A 22,499-nucleotide genomic window follows, 5' to 3' on the forward strand; every position below is an offset into this window, starting at 1 on the left:
ATGCCCCCCCTTTTTTTTCTGAACAGATTTAGAAACAGGAGACCTCAAGCCCTGGACATTGCAGTGAAGGGAGGAAGGAAGGAATGTGAGGACCATCATATTTGAGAATGTTTTATGTCTTCTGGGAACACAGCTACTGCAGGCTACAATGTAAGCAATGGTGAGGCAAATGTGTCCTGGTATGGTCCTGCTGGAGAAAGGCACAGAAGGTTGAGCCCAGGGACAAGGAACTGGGTCTTAGAAGATAATAGGAATAGGGTCTGGCTGGCCCATCTGAACTCCTTGTGAGCTCTGGGTGAATGCAGGGCTAAACAGCCACCCTGGGGTTCACAAGTCACATAGGGAACCCTCCCACCAGGTGTTGAGAGCTCCAAGCCATCAGGGAGAGCTATCTACCAAGTCCTCCTACCTCAAGGTTGTTTGGGGCATTCTTCCCGGTCTGATAGGCTTCTGGTACATTAGCCTGGGACTGTGGTAGAGGAGGGCTCCAGCGTGGAGTGGGTCTGTGAGGAGTGGACCTTCAGAGAGTGGTTTCCTACACAATCAGATTAGATCAGCCTAAACGTGTGGGTCAAATGTCACCACAGCTCCGGGTGAGCTCTGCTCCGCACTCAATCTGCAGGAATGTGTTAAGAGAAGAGCTGCTCTTCTTGGAGTCATGGGAAGCCTGCAGTAACAGCAAGGGAGCAGGCTGCAACCCCCAAGCCTCCCCGAAGAGGCTTCCAGCAGCTGTCCTTTATGACCGTGGCTTTGCCAGAAGCTCTGTGCCAGGCCTGCCCAGACCCAGCCAGCCAGCCTCATCTGCCCTCTCCAGATAAGGGGAGGGAGCTGGCAGGAACCACTCACCACAGCATGGCCTTTGGGGGTGGTGAGACCTCAGGTGCTGGATGAGGAGAGTCAAGTGTAGACCTTTGGATGAGGGTGAGGAACACAGGAGTGCCTCTCACTGTCTTGTCTCTGAATCCTCACCCCACCCCCACCCCTGCCGCTGTCCCCTCCTTCAGCTCAGTGGTTGTCCCTGGGGTCTGGGTTCCTGGGGACCCTGCTGCTGGGGCACCAGTTCATCAAACCTGAGAAAAAAAAGGAGAGTGCAGAAGACAGTGGCTATGCCTTCTCTCCTGGTAGCTGAGCCACTCACCAAGACTTTCTCAGTGCTCACTGGGAAAACTGTTGAATGTATGGCCTGGCCGTTCAAATATTTGGAGTTTGTGAAATGTATTTTAAAACTAATGAGGCTCTTTACCTCTTGTAGAGGTCTAAAACTCAAAAGACACCAACTTAGGAAAAAAGAGTTCACAGTCATGCAAAGCCAGCTTGTGCTGACCTGTTTTCCTACGCTGTAGTCCTTGGAATTCTCTGTGCTGCCTTCCATCCCTGTGACAAAACACTGTAAGAAACCAACTTAAAGGGGGGAAAAGGGCTCTTGGTTGCAGGGATTTCAGCCGTCAGCCACTTGATGCCATCACTTCAGGACTCATGGTGAAACAGATAATGGCAAGAAGAGCATAGCGATGCGGAGCCACATGGCAAAGAAACAGAGACAGAAGAGGGAGGTGATAGAAGAGAAGAGAGAAAGAAAGGGGCTGAGAATAATTCACACCATGGAGACCTCCCTCTTTTTCCAGGGTCCACCCCCAAGTCTCTACCACCTCCCAGCACGCCACCCGAAGATGAACCTACAGTGGACCAGTCTATCAGTAAGGTCAGAACGCTTATGATCCAGTCCCCTCCCAAGTGTCCCACCTTTGAACATGGCTGCACAGAGACCCATGCATACACGATCTCTTGGGAGACGTTTCAGATTCCAGCCCCCGCACACAGTACCCTAGTTTGGTTCCATTAGCACAGGCTAGCAAAGCCTGTCTCCAGGATGAGAGTGCTGATGTCGGTTCTTCTGACAGCTTGGTCAATGGCATGGCCCCCAAGAAGGCTGGTTCTCTTAAAGAGGCTCCTACCCACCAAGGCAGCCTGCAGGGTGCCCCACCCAGGGGTACACCCCCCCTCGTTCCTACCTTGCCACCTTCATGCTTTCCAGGTGCCACCTGTAGGCACAGAAGGTGTCTGTGCTAGCGGACCCCACCATTCCATCCCTGGGGTTCTACTTCTGAGCACCCCTACTTTCAGAAGCACTGGGGAGCAAAGGAGAATCCACCTCCCTATGCTGGGGGAACCTCCTGCACAAGTCAGGGTAGCTGCTTTTGTTTCCATGGGTTATGTTTGCTTTTCTCTTGTTTCTTGACTTTTTGTTGGCAATGAGTTTCATTATTTTTTTCTGTATATATGCAGAATATATAGTAGTGTTGTAGTTTATTATAGTATATGCAAATACTGGGCCTGTTCCAAACAACTACAACAAGAAGATAACTGAAGAGGAAAAAAAAATCCTAAATGTCTCTACCATAAGTTTCTCATTTCTAATGATTAAACTAATTGTATTGGCTTTTTAAGAGGAAAAAAAGAAATGTCCGAAGATGGCAGCAATGTATGCAGTGATCGATCACCATCCATCACTGACCAGCCATGGTGACGCAGACATGGTCAGTGGCAGAGGACTCCCATGCTAGCACATGTCTACACCCAGAGACACACAGAGACACGAGCACACACATACACACACACTCAGACTCATAAGCTCTTTTGTATTCACACACGCACACACATTCACACCTGTGTGCTCACACTCATGAACACCCACATTCTTGCACACTCACACATTCACATCCACACTCATGCCCACAGGCTCCAAAACATTCGCTCGAGACCACACTTTCTCACATACTAATGCACGTACGCAGACTCGCACACTCACGGCAAGCCGTGGTGTCTGTGACCGGGGCTAGCAGAGCAGCAGGGCTTTCTTACACAGTGTGACTCGCTGGCCACCTCCCACAGTGGGTGTTCAAGAGCCTCCAGCCCACCCCCAGGTTGGAGATTTAAGATCTTCCAGACTTCTGCTCTTACCAACAGCTCAAAGCACAAATGGCTGCTGAAAATTTATTAGAACTTTAAAAATGTAATGATATTTTTAGGCTTAAAGATATTTTTGAAACAGAGAAAGGATTATTTCACAATGTAAAGAAGCAGAAGGCTGCCCTGAGTTGTGCCAAAATTGCTAATACTAGAAAAACCAGTGACTCAGAAACATTCATTTTTAAATAAATAATTACCTTAACAAAATTGCCAGGTGGAGCAACTTGCTTTCTACTACATCTAATTTGGTTGAATTGCTCTGGCCCAACTGCCAGAGGACACCGCAGGAGCCAGGCCCCCTGGGAGGGACAGGCAGCTAGCACAAACAAGCTACACTGATGAAGCATACAGGTACGGTTTGGTTATCAGCACCCAGAATGCTTAGAGAGTGGAGGCTCTAGGCTCCAGCTAGAATCTAGCAAGAAGGCGAAAGAGGCTGCAACAGGAAGAGGAACTTGGGCATGAGACAGACTCTAGGCAGCACCACGGACAGCTCCTGAGCAGTCTGGTAGCCACTGTCCTCCAGGCCAGGCGCTCTGTGAACTGGATCTGGGCCTGATCTTCATTCCTCTCCATGGCTGACAGTGGCCAGGGAAAAGGATGGATGGACCGGAGAGTCAAGAGGGAGTGAATGGATGAATCTGGGGCAGGAGAAGGCTAGCGGGAAGAGTATGTAAGTTTGTCCACCAGGCATCGGAAGAGGGAGAAAACAGGGAACAGGACAGGAGCCTATCACAGAGAGCCTCTGAAAGACTCTACCCAACAAGGTAGCAAAACATATGCTGAGACTCATAGCCAAACTTTGGGCAGAGGGCAGGGAATCTTATGAAAGAAGGGGGAGATAGAAAGACCTGGAGGGGACAGGAGCATTATAAGAAGAGCAACAGAACCAAAAAAATCTGGGCACAGGGGTCTTTTGTGAGACTGATACTCCAAACAAGGACCATGCATGGAGATAACCTAGGACCCCTGCATAGATGTAGCCCATGGCAGCTCAGTGTCCAAGAGGGTTCCCCAGTAATAGGAACAGAGACTGTCTCTGACATGAACTCAGTAGCTGGCTCTTTGATCACCTCTACCTGAGGGGGGAGCAGCCTTACCAGGCCACAGAAGAAGACAATGAAGACAGTCCTGATGAGACCTGATAGACTAGGGTCAGATGGAAGGGAAAGAGGACCTCTCCTATCATTGGACTGGGGGAGGGGCATAGGAGAAGAAGAGGGGGGAGAGTGGGATTGGGAGAGGATGAGGGAGGGGGCTACAGCTGGGATACAAAGTGAATAAGCTGTAATTAATAAAAATAAAATAAAATAATTTTTTAAAAAAGAAGTTGGTCCACTGAGGTGGTTGAAGGGGCATAACAATCCATGCAGCCACCTCCACCCCTGCTAGAATGACTGCAAAGGGTGACATCTGCCCATAGCATGCTGCCCCTCCCCCAGCACCCTCGACCTATGATGTGGCATCTTCTCATGAAAGCCAGGCTGTTGGCTCATTACTAGGGTCTGGAGACTAGGGTAGTCCCTAAAACTTAAAGCCATCTGGGAAGCTGGATGTTTCTGTTCCATCTTTAGCTCACATTTGAGATCAAGATAGCAGTAGGGAGTGTGGTTCTGTTGCAGAAAGTCCCAGCATGTCTGGCTAGAAATGTTGTGTTTAAAAATGTTCCTGAGGACCTAGGTTAACTCCTGAAAATGGAGGTTATTGAGGTGTCCCACAGTGCTGCAGGCCAGCAACTGCTGTTGGTGTGCCTTGCTGGCTGTCAAAGTAGTCGCTGCTATCAGTCTAGTCAGTGAGGACAGGCTCTGTGTATTTCTTATCTCTCCCTGTGATTGGCTTTTATTGAAATTCTCTGCAGTGCCAGAGGTCTCAATAGCTTGAGGGAAGAGAGCGTCCTTGCCCTGTCTCTGGCCAGGTGTCCAGGCCACACCTCAGCCCTGGGAGATGAAAGATGTTGATGCTAGCGTGTTGGTGAAACTGGTGTTCTCCAACAGGCACCAGTGGGTCTCCCTTTGAAGACTACCTTTGGAGATCCACATGCATGCACAGGGATGAGGCTTTACCTAGACCATCTCTACACATGTCCAGAGTCATCAGGGGTGGAGGCAAGCAGCTAGAGATAAGGCTACATGTCTGTTTGTGCCTCAAGATGATGTGCCTTAGCATCAACAGAGGCAGCTCCACTGGCAGCTCCCAGAAGGAAATGGGTCACCAGGGGGAGGGAGGATACATGGACCCTGGAAAAGCCTGTGGGCTCCCTTCATGCTGTGGCCACTTTTACTCCTTGCTCTGTACTCCTCCAGTGCTGCAAACATGGGTCACGGTGGATGTGTCCCATCAATGAGGAGTTCAGAAGGCTATGTCTGAAGCTTATGAGGCCTCAAGGGATAAAGTGAGGGAGCTGAGAGCCACAAAGTTTTATTATATTGCCCATCACCATGACAACTAAGAACAAACCTGCCTCTTACTCTCTCCCCCAGATGCATCATTCCATGGCTTTCTAGTGCCTCCAGAATGAGCAAAATTTCCACACATGCCCAGCCTCGGCTCCTGGGCCAGGTGTCCCAGGATCTTTGTCTGGAGTGCAGGCCGGCTTGATGGGCAAAGAGGCCATGTAGTTCTACCGAGATCTACCAGAGTGATAGCATAAGTAGAGAGAAGCTGTGTGTGTCCCAGGATTTCCCGTGGCCTCTATGATCTTGATGGTCTGAGGCAGGATGTCCACTGTGCAGCCCTGTCAGTGCCTCCCTCTTCTTGTCAGCAGCTCTTCAAACCTTCCCCAAGAGTCCCAGGAAGGAGAGTGGCTTTTGGAAGAAAAATTAAACATCTGAGGTTCAAGAATTGGAGCTCAGTGAGGCACCCAGCCTTTGGGGTCAGGGGCCAAGGCGATAACCTGTCATATTCACAGCACCCAGAACAAGGCCTGAGCTCTCTTCACTGCAGTCTGGACAAGCCAAGACCCTGTGTCTGCCCAGCAGGCCTCATAGGCTTATGTGAAATGCCAAAATGTCTATTTGTTACCAAGTGGAGGCTGCACAGCCCCTTGTCCTTCACAAGGCTGTGATGGGGGCTGGTCTGGCGCTGGGCCTATCACCTAGCAGCAACAGAATACTGTACATTTGATGATTTTATCATTTGTTTCTCAGACTCAGCTTCCCTCTAGGTGAGGATGAGTTTGTTGGTTTGAATCTGTTAGGAATGGTCTGCACAGATTCAAACTGATGCTGTGCGGGGCGGGGGGCAGGGAGATGGCTGGTTTCCACAGCAACCCAGGAGCCCTTTTAATTCCGCTCTGCAGCCCAGATGCCGCACAGAGAGAGGCCAGGGCCACCATCCCACCCCTCCAGGGCGCGGTTGCATCCCCCAGAGGCCACCATTTCCACATCTTCAGGTTTCCCATTTCAGTTTCTTGGTCTCCATGAAATGGCTGGGGTGCCCACAACTATGAATACTCAAGTATTCAAAAGAGGTTCATCTAGCCAGGGCACTAGCAGCCATCCAAAGCCATCCTTATTCTCAGATGAAGAGTTTCTCACAAATACCTACTGTGTCCTTGGTAGCCTCAGACCCTCCAAGCAAAGAAGATAGTCAGTCAGTCTGGGTTCCACTAACCAGGTACATGATTCAATCTCTGCCTCCTCATCAAACCATTTCCTGTTCTCCCTGAACCAGCTTGTGGATTCCTGAAGCCAAGCAATACAGAGGGAAGCCTGGCCTCCTGAGGTCCTGATTTCTGGATGTTTGAGGCTTTTCCCTTTAGCCATGCAGGGCAGCCAACCATGCTCCTTCTGAGCATGAGATGGGCTGTAACACATCTAGACTCTGTCCCTAACCATGTGCTATTCACAAGCCCACTTGAGTCTGTCAAGCACTCCCAAGCTGCCTGCAGTCAGCCTCCATCCCTCTACAAGATCAATAAGCCAAGTTCAAAGAGTACAGGGAATGCCACAGCTTTGATTGAGATCCTAACACTTCAGAGGTGGCAAGAGCCACAAGCTCAGTCCATGAGACTGGCTTGATGATCTCCTCACAGTATGAAACACTGACCTCTCTCGATGGAGGCAGAGCCTGGGGGCAGAGGGGGAACCAGGGCTGTCCATCTGCTAGAGAGACTTAGGACAATGCTCTAAACAGGACAGGCAGCTTTGGAGCCCTCTGTACCTTTGCTGTCCAGTGAAGCTCCTTTTAGAGAGAGTGTCTGTGGTAAGATTTGCAGTAGGAAGCAGCTGGGCAGCCACATGCTGCCCTGTGCCAACAATGGTGAGAACCTAGGAGATCTGATCAAGTTCTGAGGATATGTTGCCTGGGAAAATGGCCCCAGAGCCAATAACAGCAACAGCTTTTCACATACAACCTATAAGCAGGACATTCTTCTTTGCACTTTTAAAAGGTTGGAAAAAATAGGAATAACATTTCATGGCACGTGAGAACTGTGATTTTCCAGTGTTGGCGTCGAGCCAGGCCTTTGCTGAGGACTTGGCTCCACTGTCAGGGCGGGGTGTTGTGAGGAGGACCTGGCCTTTGGACCCTGAGAGAGGTGCTGCCTGGCCCTTTATGAAAATGGCCATGGTGGGATGGTCCATGCTGTGTGTCCACAGGGACTGTCCTGTCTCAGTCAAACACACATCTACAAAGTTTCCAGGGTGGAAACTTCATAGCTGTTGTAAATGCAAACAATCCATTGCTATTTACTACACATGAGGAAGATGGCCCTGGATGACTAGGTCGGACGACCTGCCTGACAATGAACAGGCCTGAAGACTATAGCTGAAGGCTTCTCAAGATGAAATCCTCAAGGACAAATGTATCAGCATGTGCTGGAGACTTCCAGACAGTCATCTCTACCCTGTCATCCTGCTGTCCCATGAGCCAGCTCCTTGCAAATCACCATCCCCCGTGACTGTCGTAGCTGCAGAAACTCTCATCCTCTGCTGGCATCTCTGCAAGGACTGGACCCTGGGACCTTTTGTCAGCAGAATGTACCCTGAGCATAGACCCACACTTGTGGGGCAGAAATTGGCATCTCCCTACATAGAGGGATTTTACCTGTCCTCCATGAGGGTCCTTGCTGCTTGCATCTAGCGGCCTCGGGTTAGGGGTTATTTCATTGCCTTGTCCCGGCCTTGCTCTTTTCCTGAGCTTTCCTCTGTGGCCAGGTATTTCTTTTTTGGCCAGGAGTGAGCAGGTATTCTGGGATGACTGTTTCCATGATGCCCAGAAAGCTGCTGTGTCCCCTAGCAACACTGCATCCATCCATCTGGGGATGCCCAGAGGAGCAGCCTAGGAAAGGGCTCAGGCTTTATGGCACCTTGTGCAGGGACAAGTTCCTAACTGCTGCAGGGCCATTTACATCACTCCCAGTGTTGACACATAAGAGACCTGAAGCTGGAGCCACCTTGCCAGAGAAGCAGCAGCCCACAGCCAGTAAGAAGCAAGCGTGGTCTGTCTAGCAAATAGGACAGGGTGACTTCCAAAGCAGCAGCCAGGGCTAGGTGGTAACCAGCCACATACCTGACTGTGCCGTGCCTCAGTTTCCCCATCCCATAGAAGACCTACTATGTGTTGATGCGAAACAGCAGTTCTCAACCTTTTGGGTCAAATGACCCTTTCACAGCGATCACCTAAGACCATCGGAAAACACAAGAGATTTACGTTACAATTCATAACAATAGCAAAATTACAGTTGTGAAGTAGCACCAAAATGGCTTTATGGTCGGGCATCACCACAATATGAGGAACTGCACTAAATGGTTGAAGGGTTAGGAAGCTTGAGAACCACTGATACAGAACATGGACCACCATGTAGGTCATCATGGTACCTCTGTCACCATCAATCTCTGTCAACCCAGAGATTGATGGGCAGCTCTAAACCTAGGCCCTGGCACAGACGCAGAAGGACATGTGTGACAGCTATGAGCAAGTGGAAGCCACTAATCCAGTGCCCCAGTATTGGTGAAGCCAGGTCGATTCTGGAGACTTTAGCTGCACAGTGCAAGGAAGCTATGACCTAGTCTTGGTTCTGGCCACTCCAGGAAGAAGCTGAGAGACATCAAGAAAGGCATAGAGATCGGTAGCCAGGACTCTTCTGCCTCTGCTGAGGTCCTGGGCCACTGTGATGGACCTGGGACCCTGAGGGGAAATAGGTGTCAGAGCTCACTCTGGTCCAGACACACACACACACACACACACACACACACACACACACACACACACACTTAGATCATCAGCCAGGATCCATCAGGTGAGACCTTGGCTGACCTCCAGTCCCTGGAGAAGAGACTCAGAGTTCAGAACATAGGGAGGTCTCCGTGACTCATAGCATGCTGAGCAGGCAGGATCCCTCTGGGTCAAGACTCTTATCTGAAATTCAGGGCTCATATCCTCAATGTCCCCACTGAGCTCTGGGACAGAGGACAATTGGCCACGCCCCACCCAGAGGTTCCACACCACAGGACTTACGGAACAAGAATTACAATGTTCCTGGGTCTAATTCTGCCGTTATGATTCTTAACTATCTCTCCCCAGGAACTCCAGCTTCCAATCCTTTAAACACCAGAGAAGCTAGGACACCCCCACCCCCCACCCCCGCTAGAGTAGGCGCTAGCTTTAAGAGCACCTGGAAGAGCAAAGTAGCTGGGCAGGGGACTGAGGGCCACAAGTAAAGGAGTGAGGCGGAGAGGAAAGGGAATGGTCTCCAAACAGATGTCTCCCAATCACAACGCCATACCAACATCTACCTTGTGAAAAATCTTAACCTGGCCCTCCTGTCAGGCCTCCAGCCTGGGCCAGGCTGTCCTGCAACAGCTGAGACCCTGTGCTCTGGCCTCTGACACACACCTCTGTACACTTTCCTTCTCCGGGCTCAGTTCTTTGGCCCAGGTCGGGAGAAGGGGTACAGCATTGGGGTTAGGGAAGACACTTTCTGCCCAGCCAGGCCCTGTCCACAGGCAGGACCAGCCCTGCTGACTCATGATCAGATGGTCTTCACCTCAGTTTCAGCATATTTGGATTTGAGAAATATTTTAATACAGGAATTGTGAAGATTCTTCCAAAAATCAATTTCCGTTTTCACCTTCCCGTTCCTGGAGCCCTCGACAGACAGGGCTCTCTTCTAAAAAAAAAAAAAAAAAGACGAAATAACATCATCCTGGGGGAAATTTGGGGGGAAATGCTTTAATGTGAGTTGTCTGTAGCTGTTGGAAGCAAGCAGCAAACGCTGGTCGGTTGTCTCTTTAAATCGACTCTGCAGTGTGACGGGCAGCGGGGCCGCCAGGCTGGGAAGAACCATTCCCGCTCTGCCGCAGGGAGCCAGGGCACCGCGCTGCCGCGGTCCGCGCCTCCCCCAGTCCCCATGGTTACAGCTCCTGCTTCCCGGCCGGTCCTTCATTCCCCTGGCTGTTGCTGCAGAAATCAGGCGCGCAGGCGGCTGGCGTCCCCCAACCCAGAGCTGGAAACTGCCTGCAGAGTGCGCATTGGATGCCTGCTCTTCTCCGCTCTTCTCGGCTCTGACTCACTCCCTCCGGGTGCAGAGCTCTGTCCCCAGCGCAGTGCTCTGGCCGCTGCCAGGCGCCAGGCTGCAGCCCTGCAATCTGTTGATAACTCCACTCACAAGCTCCCGTCTAATGCCTTTCGTCATAGAAAGCTGTCCCCTAGCACGAGGGACATGCCACATCTTGCCTATGAGAAGCGTGAGACCTGTGCCTCTCCAGCTGCCTTTACCAAAATAGGTGAGAAGTTGGTTGGCTTCCTCCTGGTGTCTGAGAAGGGAAGGGAAGGAGTTGCGCTTGTGGCCAAGCTCCTGGCCGGCCAAGGTATCCACTCATAAGGGCCATTGCTGGAGCAGAAACGCTGGAAGGGGTTCGACCGCTCATGACGTTGGGAAAGGTGGATTCTGAATAACTTTGGGTAAGTCTGGGTCTTGAAGCCCTAGCAAGACCACATAGTTCCAGCACAGGCAAGAATGTCCATGTAGGAGACGCCAGCCCTCAAGGTCTGGCTTCTGCCTGCCGGGTCTGCCCCGGGAACTGAGAGGTTTGTTCAGGATTATTTGATTTTCGTGATTTAAATTGACAGTGTTGGTCTGGCTTGTGCAGCCTGAAATAAGCAAGTTGCGTTCTTATGTCGAGGTGGTGAGCAGAGACTACTTTAGGGATGGTTCCTGGCTGCCGGGAGCCAGGTTTCCTCCCAAGTCCCAGCTCCGGTTGTCACCTCTACGGATGCCTCATTTGGAGGCTGAGCCAGGGACTCCAACAGGCTGTCCAGGCTGATAGGAGCCAGAAAAGGGCAACCCTGGGAAGGGACTGAGGGCTGAGTACATCTGGGTACTGACCGGTAATGGGCTGGGAGAACCCTCCCTTGCCCTCTGACCATGCACTGTCTTTGCAGGTGGGTCAGCCTGCAGGTCCTCGTCCATCCTGTCACAGTCACTCTGAGGGAGCCTTCCCAGGAACTCCACTGTGACTCTGTTTGGGACTTGACCTTCCAGATGGCCATGGAGGCTAGAGGGGAGAAGGGCGCAACATAGTGGTCTCTGTCAGCAACCCTGCCGGTGCTCTTGCCTCCCTAACTCTGCAGGGCTCATGGTGAGTACACAGAGCAAGGGGCCAAACCCCTGCCGTTCACACTAGACCGAGGGCTAACACCTCCGTTAGGTGGAGGAGGCCTGGGCAGGAAAAGTAAGTTACGGGGTGGTTAGGCAGTTAGCCACTGTCCAGCATGTGCTGGGTCTTGGGGTGGGAGAGCTCTATGGGGGTGGTGCTGAGGGCAGCAGGGTCTGGCTGCCCTGGGTCTCTGGCTGCCTGCCAGGGTCTGTCTGCTCACTGGCTCACTTGGTGCTGTTCATACTAATTAGCTGCAGGCACACGGCAATGTCGAATCATTTAATCAACAGAGTGGCATCCATCCATGGGGCTCTTGTCCATGCCTGGGAAACCTTGTCTAGTCCTAGATTAGGTTCCCTCCCATTCAGGGGGTCTCAGTCAGGTCACCAGGCCCATCCCACTGTCCCTGCTCTTCAGAAAGTCAGGTGGCTTCAGCAGCTATGGCTACAACAAGAGGGGGAGGGGTGCTTATCTCCCCTAGAAAGGGGTAAGGACAGTGTGGTCAGTGGGTTGGAACAGTGTCCAAGATATGGTGGGGCCTTTCCTGAAGGCTCCCAGAAGCTTTTATTGTGGTCGATGCCTATTGGCCTCCAGAAAGGCTGACACCCGAGTAAATAATGTATTGTGTATGCTCCTAAGGGACAGCTGACAGGGGCAGCTCGAACTGGGGTGCGTGCTGAGAATGCCAATGACCACCAGGATAACATGTCGGTAGCCAAGACATGGGCATAGGTGGCTTGGTGCAGACCTGTGTGTCTGCCTCGTAAGGAGCGTTCTGTCTGAGTCACTGCTCTCTTGCTTCTTGATCCATACAAAATGCCCCAGAAGAGGGACCCCTGATACCCAAACCCTTATCACTTCATCATTGTTGGCTGAGGCAGAGGCTGTGTCCATGTTCTCCCCTGACCCTAGCAAGGTTACCTGTTTCAGGCACTGGCAGCTCTCAAAGGAGAGCAGCCTGGGCTCAAGGGTCTTTTGGCTTCTGCCTCTGTCTCCTACTGCCCCCAGGTGCCACACCCAACATGGCTGTCAGCCCTAAGTTGGAATGGTTTGTGGCTTTCATTCTCAAATGCAGGATGTTTGCAAAATGGAAACCTGCCCTTGGCAAATGATAGGTAAACTGATTGGAGCTTCAGAAGGCATGGGTGGCTGCAGCGCCCACCCTGTGGGACCCACTGGGCAGAATTTAACTGCCCAGCTCAGCCCTGCCTCTTCCAGCTTCTTACAAGCCTCTGGCTCTCACCCACACTCATCTCCTTATGCTAGAAGTGCCTGCCCTCTGCCTGCTTTCGCCTCCATGTGCAGGACTCACAGCAGTTGCCAACAGCCCTGTGGAGATCACAGTTCCACACAAGGGCAGTGCCAGACTTCAGCAGCCCAAGGCTGCCCATTCACGAGCCCACACTGTAAATGCCTCCCTGGCAACTTGGCCTGGAGCCTGTGGACTTTCAGACATTTTATTACTGTCAACTGATAGTTTGCAGATGAAAAGTATCTGAGAAATAGACACAGTATGGGTGGCCCACCTAGGTGCCATACCTTCTGTATGTCTACGGGCTGTGGAGAGGGTGCTGGATGATTCACCTGGGACCCAGGGGCAGAAGGGTCAGTGGTTCTGAGACTGCTTGGCCTTGGCTGAGGCACCATAGCTACCTGCAGCGTGCCTACTAGAACCTCTCCAACACAAGTCTAGCAGCGAGCCACCTTCCTTCTCCAGGGCTTATGGCACAGCTAGTGGTCTTCTGAACCATGTACCAGGGCTTAAAAGAGGATTGGATTCGAGCCTCCTTCACTTAGGCCACGTCATGCTCTTCTTCCCAAACATTAGTCCTGTCTGAGTCTCCCTGTGACCAAGTCCAATATGTGAAGCCGGGGCCATCCTTCTCAGGGCATCTGGGTCACGGAGGATGACACACTCTGAGGCAAACTAGCTTGTTTCCACAGTAGGCACCTCTGTTTGATTCTAGCAGACACCCAGACATGGATGGCTTTGCCCTCTGTCACCTGTGATTCTCACAGTTAGCACCAAGAAAGCACACTCTCAGAGAGAACAAAGTGACACCTGTGAATGACAGGGAGAGTTGTTGAGCGTCCGCCTTCTCTCTGCTGGTCCTTGAGAGCATCCAAATTTAGTGGAATTACTAAGGCACTTTCCGCTTGCAGAGCTCTCATTTTCTGGCAACTAGGGGTGGGGAAGTAAACAAGACAGACTGATGTGACAGACATGTTCTGCTGTGGTGTGGGACAGGGTGTTGTGGGGTGTGTGATACAGGCTAGTGTGGTACAGAACAGGGGATGTAGAATGAGGTGGGGTCGGGCATGGGGTGTGAGGTGGGATGGCACAGAAGACACGCCGTAGAACGTATGGAAGAAGACGGCGTGGCACGTAATGCGTGGCGTGGAGCGCACGGTACACGCGTGAGGAATGGAATGTGCTGTGTGGGGTGTGTGTTGTAGGTGCGTGTTATGGCGTGTAAGGCATAGGCTGTGTGGTGTGGGATGAGTGACATAGAAAGGGCGGTGTTTGTTGTATGGTGTGGTACGGGATTTCGGTAAAGATGGAGAGTGTGGGGAGAATCTGCAGGGTGGGTGTGTGTTGCAGGGTGGCACGGAGCGGGCTGTATGGTACCGGACGGTGTGATACAAAAGGTAGGGTCTGGATGTGTGCTGCAGACTAGGGGGCTGCGGAATGTACGGCTGTGTGCTGTACGGTGGGATGGAACGGGTGGATGGTACAGCATGGTGTCACATGAGTGTGTGGTCTGGGGTGGGTGGGGTGGGTGTGCATTGTGGAATGCATGGTGCGGGGGGGATGTGTGATACGCAAGGGGCAGTGGTGTGAGCCGGCGGGGAGGTCATACGGATCACCTCAAAATCTGGGAGGCTGAGGCGAGAAAACGGACATGCGTCTGAGGCCAGCCTGGGCTACATGGCAAGTCCTTGTCCCAAAAGCTAAAGAATGGTGTGGTGTAGAGTGTTATTGAGCGAGGCGGCGGTCATGCAGATGGGGTGGAGAATTGCGTGGAGAATTGCGTGGAGAAAGGAAATGGCCACGAATGAGCCGCTCTTGTACGCTGGGGTATTGTGGAGTTACCCCATGTGACATAACATAGGATAGAATGTGGGGGGGGGGGGTATGGAATGACACGGTGAGGAATAAATACGGAGTGGAGTAACGTGAGCTTTTGTGGAATGGGATGTCACAGTGTGGTTTACGGTGACATGCCTTGGCATAGCGTGGTTTAGGATGGACTGGAGTAAGACAGCACGGAGCAGGCTGGGAAGGATTAAGACGGCACTGGATGGTGGGGCGTTCTGGAGCGGCATGGCGATGAAACCCGTGGCTGGGATACGGTGGTTAGCGTGCTGCTGGATGATGTGCTTGGGATGACAGTGCTGAATGCTGTGGTGTGGGAATGTGTGATACGGGGTGGCACGGCGTGGGGTATCCTGGCGTGGAATGCTGCTGCCGTGTGGTGTCGGCTCCTGGCTCCTGTAATTGTAATATTTGAGTCGAGCTGATCAGGCGCTGCTCCTCTGTGTTGGTTATGACCACGCTGTGGTCTGAGCACTATAGACAGCAGTAGCAACCATGGCGGCTGGAGCTTTTACAGAGAACCCTGTTAGGCCTCACTTGCCAGGGCCCTAGGCTTACCTCACTGCCACTGGATTGTCCTTAGCCACATTTGACAGGGACACAGGGCCTTGCCTAGCCCCTGCTTGGGGTCAAAGATCCCGAAACATGGTATATTTGCAACACCCTTTGTGTCTGCTATCTACTTTCAAAAAAAAGACAGGAGAGAGGACTAAAGACCCACAAACACCTAAAAGAACTGAGTTCGATCCCCAGAGCCACATTAAAGTGAAAGGAGAGAAGCGACCTCACAAAATTCTTTGGCCTCCTCTCAGGATCCACAGACTGCGCTTACCCGACCCACCCATACACCCATACACACACACACACACACACACACACACACACACATACAGAGAGAGAGAGAGAGAGAGAGAAATAATAATCAATTAAATAAAAAAGATATACTTTAAAATGCCAAAGGCACTGGAGAGATATATAAAGGGTAAGCCCTCAACCCCTGGCTCTGCAGCTCTATGGAACCCAGACAACCCCCAAGGCACTGCCTTCCTCTCCACAGAGTGCCTGAGAATCACAAGGTAGCGAAGGGATACACTACTTTCAGGTGCACAGGAAAAGCTTTGCCTGTGTGCGATCAGCTCTGGGACCGTGGGTGAGGGGATTTCTGTAGCCCTAAGCTAAGAAAAGCGTATGATTCCAAATGTGATGGGTTCGTTTCAGCCTGGTCCGGCTGTGGCACTTGGGCACCAGCAAATGGCCTAGCCCTGCCTCCCCTTACAGGCAGGTGGAAGATTGCTGCATTGATCAGCGGCTCAGAGCTTCTGCTTGCAGAATGTGTTGGGGTTTGTGTAAATGTGTGTGAGTGTGTGTGTGTGTGTGTGTGTGTGTGTGTGTGTGTTATTGTTATTGTTATTTTCTGCTTTTGATTTTTGTTTTATTTGGTTTGATTTGTTTGTCTTTTTCTTTTTGTTCATTCCAAGGTCTACATGCCCAGAAACGTCTCAGAGCTACCTCTCTGTCAGATAGAGCTTTTCTGATCTCAACATTCCCCTCAACTATCCACACTAAGAAGGCAGCTACCAGCCCAGAAGGAAATCTCCATAACACTCTTCAAAATGCCTTTCTTCAAATCTCTTCATGATTTCACCACCCCATGTATCTCTCTAAAAAGAAAATCACAGCAAACCAGATTCATGTAACATCCAGCTGGTGTTTTGAGAAACTGAGTGACTTACCTTCTGCTTTTCCCGTGGAAGGCTGATCCATCAATAAGATCCAGTTACCACTGAAAAGACAGGCAAGGAAATGCATCGGGCTCTCTCGAAACCAGCCTGGGTTGGCCCAGAACCAGAGAAGCAGGCAGCACCGAGAAGAACAAGAAAGTAACTATGCCGAGCACAGTGACTCAACACTGGTGACTCCAGAACTTGAGAAGCTGAGGCAGTGACAGAGTGAGACCCTGTCACAAAACAAAACCAAACAAAACCACAGATGGAGATGAGGAAGACTACCCAGGAAGACTAAGTGGAAGGAAGAACCAAGGCTGAGGAGATGACTCAGTGGGTAAGAAAACTTGCTATGTAAACACAAGAACCTGAGTTCAAACCCATCACTCATGTAAAAAAATAAAATAAAATCAGGCATAGCTTCATGCTCCTGTAACCCCAACCAAGGCAGGAGGATTGTCAGAGCTAGCTGACCATGGGGCTAGCTCCAGTTTCAGTGAGAGACTGTCTCAAAGGAATAAGGCAGAAAGTGGTGAAGCAGCCTCCTCTGGCTTCTGCACACACACTTCTTCATGTACATGTATGCATACAACATACGCATATGCCACAACACACACTCACACACAGGCACACACGCATTCACATACAGAGCCACAAATAAATAAATAAAAGGGAGGGAAGAAAAGAAGAAAGTAAGGAAGGAGGGAGGGAAGGAGCGAACGAACCAGAAGAGGAGCCAGAAAGACCCCGTTGCTCCTTCTATTCAAAGTTTCCAGGTCAGGGAGCAATGTGCCTTCAGACCTGGCATCCCTGGGTTCAAATGATTTATTTTTCCACTTGTCGTTGTCACCAGGAGCTTTCATATTACTTAATTGAACTCTCTTCACCCTTCCCTCCTTTCTTCTTGTCCTGTGTAACTTCCTGACTCCTTCCATGGGCAGAACAAGCCAAAACATCAACTAATATAAAACGAACATGTGAAAGGAAGCCATGACTTAAGACAGGATACCGGTTAGTGCATGTGAGGGCAGAAGTCTTAGCCACTGTTCTATTGCTGGGAAGAGACACCATGACCAAGGCAATGCGCTGGGGCCTGGCTTACAGTTTCAGAGTTTTAGTCTGTTATCATCATGGCAGGGAATGTGACAACAGGCAAGCCTGGCTAAGAGCCACATCCTGATCCATGGGAGACAGTGGGCTTGGCATGGGATTTTGAAACCTCAAAGCCCAGCCCATGACATACTTCCTTTAGTAAGGCCATACCGCCTAATCCTTCTAATCCTTTCAAATATGCCACTTGCTGGTGACTAAGCATTCATGAGCCTGTGCAGGCCACTGTTATTCAAACGACCATAGTGGGAATATTTATGGGACTGTTGACTGAGCAGCCGGCTTTATGGGAAAAGGACTCTTGAATTTTCTAGGGGGTACAGACATGTCCAAATTGGCTTCTGAAACAATCATTCCACCCTGCAGGCAACATAAGCAGTCTGTCACCTGGAGCTTAGATGGCTAGGGGCAGCCTTTGTCTCCCACTGAAATTCACCCTGCTTCTGGGAGTTCTCTGAGATGGCCCTTCCCCCGTTACTGAATCCACAAGTTCTTTTCCTGCTGATAGCATCACCCAACAGTTCTGGGGAGTAAGTAGGAAGTGTGACCCTGTGGTCAATGAGCAGAAAAGGGAAACAACTCTGGAGGCTCCCGGGCTGCTGGTGTGGGTTTTCACCAGGTCTTCATTCTGACAGTTCAGTATTCATACTCTCATCAGAGAATGGAGGAGACTTCCAGGCATCAGGGTGCCACCTCTTTTCTCCCCTGACTTGGTTACGTTCAGGTCTGTGACAGCGCGGTGGGTGTATCTGTATCACTGTAACGAGATGATAATGAGCTCAGCATCCTCTGGAGTGTCAACATGACCTCCACATCAAACCTCGCCGACGTGGAGTTCCTGTGGAACATGTGTGGTAACTGGGTAGCCAGCATCCAGGAGCATGTGGTTATCAGCATGTTAGCTGTAATTTGTGGGGGCAAGTGACAGCTGGCTGGACAACAGGCTTTAGTCATTTGAGAGCTCTTATGTAGTGACCTGGGAGCCAAGCCCTGCTCACCATCACTGCTCTGAAGAATGCTCTGACTCCACAGCTGCAGAGGCACTGTCCTCAAGCCAGGGAGCTTTTGCCTGACCCCATGTCAGATCACTGGAATCTTGCCCAAGGAACATTTGCACAGTAGACTCCTTGAGAGGAACTTGCCCATGTGTGAACTTTAAAATATGAAATGCATCTCCATTTTGCATTGCCTACTTTGAATTTTAAATGTCACCTCTAAAAATGCAGAAAGGCACGCTGCTCATCATTCTGATACAAATAAGCAGGAAGCCAAACCAAACCCTGTTTCTTACCAGGCTTGTTGGTCATTCCCTGGGTCATCCTGTCCCTAGTCTCTGAAGTCTGTCTTCATAGGTGACTACACCCCTTCTGGTCCTGGTCCCCAAACTTACAGAGCCACCAAAGGATTAGAGGCCTCCCTAAAAATATCCAGCTGAGAATGAGCCCCTCAGCCCAAGGCTGTGTGACACTGTCTGGACAGCATCCTAAAAAAAAAAAAAAAAAAAAAAAAAAAAAAAAAAAAAAATCAGTGGAGAGAAAGCTGGCTCTCTGAGCATTCTGCCTGCTACATGAAAACAATTCTACTTTCTTTTTCCCCCAAGACAGGGTTTCTCTGTGTAACAGAGCCCTGGCTGACTTGGACTTGCTTTGTAAACCAGGCTAGCCTTGAAGTAACAGAGATCCCCCTGCCTCTGCCTCCCCAAGTGCTGGGATCAAAAGTGTGTGCCGCCACACCCGGCTGACAGTTCTACTTTCTTATTTGGCCTCCCATGAGGCTTTGTTATATGAATTCAAGCTGCTGAGAGGAGTATCCAAATTCGGCTGTTCCTGTAGGGCCTGGGGATGGATGTGGAACACTGCTCCCAACTCAGAACATCAGGGACACTGCAGCACCGCTCCGGTTATAGCTGAGCCCTCTGCCCTGTATGGCTGTCCCCAGATCCTTCCATCACAAAAGTCTGATACCATCAGGGACACAAGTCCCTGTGACACCCTCATACCCCATATACCCTGCAACAGTGACCATAAGGAGGGCTGTGGAAGGCTTGTAAGCCACAGCCCTTCGCTCTAGAGTTTTAACTCCAGGAAAAAGACATAAATGTAAGAGAAGGACTGTGTGCTTGGTAGCTCACCTGCACTTTTTCTCTCATGCTCTCTCTCTTATTTGCTCTCATATTCTCTCTCTCTTCCTCTCCCTCTCCTCTTTCCTTTCTCCCTCTCCTCCCCCCCCCCCCGTGTGTGTGTGTGTGTGTGTGTGTGTGTGTGTGTGTGTGTGTCTTCCCCTCACTAGCAACAATGGTCAAAACCCCAGATTTCTTCCCATGAAGAAACCCATGTACAAAAGAACGTGGAGATGCCACTTGGGCACAGTTGACCCCACAGTTCTTAGAGCCCCATGGGGTACTCCACCTCGCAGTAGCACAGGCTCATCAGGTGCAATGGTATCCTGATCTCACCAGGAAGCATGTTCTCCATGACTCAGGAACTGGCTTCTGTCTGAAAGGAAGCAGCTGAGCCGAGACAAACTGAATAATGGCCTTGATGCTCATAGGGGCCACAGAGTGTCCTCTGTCACCCCACGGCAAATTCCCTGCAGCCAGATGTCAGCGAAGGACGTGTGAGCTCCCATGCAGACCAAGTATCCTGGAGGAGGCAGCTCTCTACTGGGTCTGAGACCTTCCACTTGGCACACTACAGGAAGCATCTGCAGTTTCGAAGTCAGAGGCACTCAGGATACCTCAGAGACAGGGTTTCTCTGTGTAGCCTTAGCTGTCCTGAACTTGGTTTGTACACTGGACTGGAACTCACAAAGATATGCCTGCCTCTGCCTTCCTGAGTGAAGGAATTACAGGCATGCACCGCCAAGCCCAGCTTCACTCAGGAGATTTTTTTAAAAAATAATTTATTTGCTTTTATTTTATGTGGATTAGTGTAAAGATGTCAGATCCCTGGAGTTACAGACTATTGTAACTTCCATGTGGGTGCTGGGAATTGAACCTGAGTCCTTTGGTGGTCTCTGGCCATGTTCCTAAAAATACCTATGGACAAGTGTCCTAAGTATGCTACATAACTGAGTTGAGCCACCAGACTAGGCTCTGGATGTCCAGGAAAAAGGACCGGTTGAGGACATACTCCTTGGGGAAAGAGTGCACTCACCCCCTTCAGAATCTCCTCGTCCATTGCAAGTGCCTTGTTGTCGCTCAGGCACAGGCTCCTGCAATTGTTGCCTGACCAGCATTTCTTGGGGCAAAGATGCTGGATAGGGCATTCTTGCTTAGCTGGGCCTCCCCGAAGATATCCAGACTGCAGATTTTCCTTCCCAGGGCCTTGGGCCAAGAGTGGGAAGTTCCTTGGTCAGGGAACTGACCAAGGATGTGAGAGTCAGGATGTGAGAGTCCCCAGTAGAGGGCAGTAAATGTACCTGCACTAGGGTTAACTTTACGACATCTCGTTAGGAAATCATAACCTGGGATGGATACAGGCTACGTGGCACCCCATCCCTTGAGCCCCATGTCTTCCAGAGAGTTGTTCATGTGCTACCCAGATCCACACCTACGCCCCAGCCTTCTGCCCTACACCAGCTATGGTCCAGAAGTGTGATGGGAATGAGAACACTGTGGGCCTTATCTCTGGCTATCCTCTGACCAGGTGTCTCTTCAAGGTCTAGCAGTGATTGACTCCCAGTGCCCCAAACACAGTGGCAAAGACACCCACCCCAGGCCCCCAGGATTTTTAACCCAGACATCCGTTCCTTTGTGTTTTGACCTACCCCAGGAAAGCAATGCTTTCGTTTGACCTGTGACCTTGAACCCTTTCCTCCAGTTCTGATACACGGTAAAGTGGGAGAAGCCAGAAAAGGTCCTGAAGCCATACCTATTGTTCATAACAACTTTTCTCTCTCCATCTGCTCAGGTTCATGCTGCTAAGACCTACTGAAATATGGTGGAGAGTCCCCCAGGGAGCCATTTAAAAGCATTATGTCAATGAGTGTGGGGTGCGGAAGTAGGTTGGGAGGCTGAATGTTCTATAGCGTCTCTGAAGGCAGCAGGCACACCTGCAGTGAAAGCTGGTACCTGCCTGTCTGCCCAGAGCCAGTGACATGGATAGAAAGAAGGCCAGGGGCCTATATGAGCACTGGGGAAATGCTACCTCTGAGAGCTGCTCTCATGGGAAGATGCTCTCAGCTGAGCAGCCCTGGGCAGACACCAACCCCAGGTGGGCTCCTGGGATACTATGCCCTACACCCTGCATGAGTAGCCACAGAACAGAGTCCCTCACTGCTACCAGCCTGACCCCTCCTGGGCCACCTCAAAAATCACATAAAGAATCCCAGCCACCCACTAGTTAGGAGAATGGGGACATCTCTGACACAGACTGTGTCGCCTGATTTTTTTATCGCTTCCCCCCGATGGGACTTCCCTACCAAGCCACTCAGTCTTCATGTGAATAGATGAGCTGGGGTGTCTCTGTACGAGGGCTCCCCTATTCTAGGGGAGAGGGGATGCGGGAGGGAGGGTGAGACTGGGAAGAGAGGAGAGAGGGGCCTATGACCAAGATGTAAATCGAATTAATTAATTAACTTTAAAAAAGAAGAATCCTGGTCCTATCAGTCACTCAAGTCTCTGCTTCCTTTCCAGGATTTAAAGACTGTCCTCTCCCTGCCCCAGTACCCAGGGGAGTTCCTGCACCCCGTGGTGTATGCCTGCACAGCGGTCATGCTCCTGTGCCTCCTTGCCTCCGTCATCACCTACGTCCTGCATCAGAGGTAAGGAAGCGCACCCCAACCCACCCAGAACAGTGGCCACAAGGACACAGTGCTGTGGAAACACAATCCTTCTATCCGGGCTCTCTGATCTTCTAGTATTATTATTATTAGTTCTTTATTTATATTTTATGTGTATGAGTGTTTTGCCTACATGTATGTATGTGTTCTGTATATGTGCCTGGTGCCCAAGGAAGCCAGTAGAGGGTGCCTGGTCCCCTGTAGCTGGAGTTAAGG

General features: G+C 50.9%; 1 protein-coding gene across 1 annotated transcript in view; it reads left to right on the forward strand.

Annotated features, from left to right (window-relative positions):
- The first annotated feature begins 10,277 nt into the window (after window positions 1–10,277).
- Window positions 10,278–22,499, forward strand: part of Adgra1 (adhesion G protein-coupled receptor A1) — a 36,711-nt gene continuing 24,489 nt past the window's right edge. Inside the window, exons 1-4 of the mRNA XM_055608942.1 lie at window positions 10,278–10,875; window positions 11,356–11,552; window positions 16,146–16,728; window positions 22,138–22,265. Of these exons, the coding sequence (XP_055464917.1) occupies window positions 16,717–16,728; window positions 22,138–22,265 (140 nt within the window). The 5' untranslated portion in view covers window positions 10,278–10,875; window positions 11,356–11,552; window positions 16,146–16,716. The remainder of the gene's footprint in view (window positions 10,876–11,355; window positions 11,553–16,145; window positions 16,729–22,137; window positions 22,266–22,499) is intronic.

The sequence above is a fragment of the Psammomys obesus genome, unplaced genomic scaffold, assembly GCF_907164565.1.
Source record: "Psammomys obesus unplaced genomic scaffold, mPsaObe1.curated_primary_1811, whole genome shotgun sequence".
In the NCBI taxonomy this organism is placed as follows: Eukaryota; Metazoa; Chordata; class Mammalia; order Rodentia; family Muridae; genus Psammomys; species Psammomys obesus.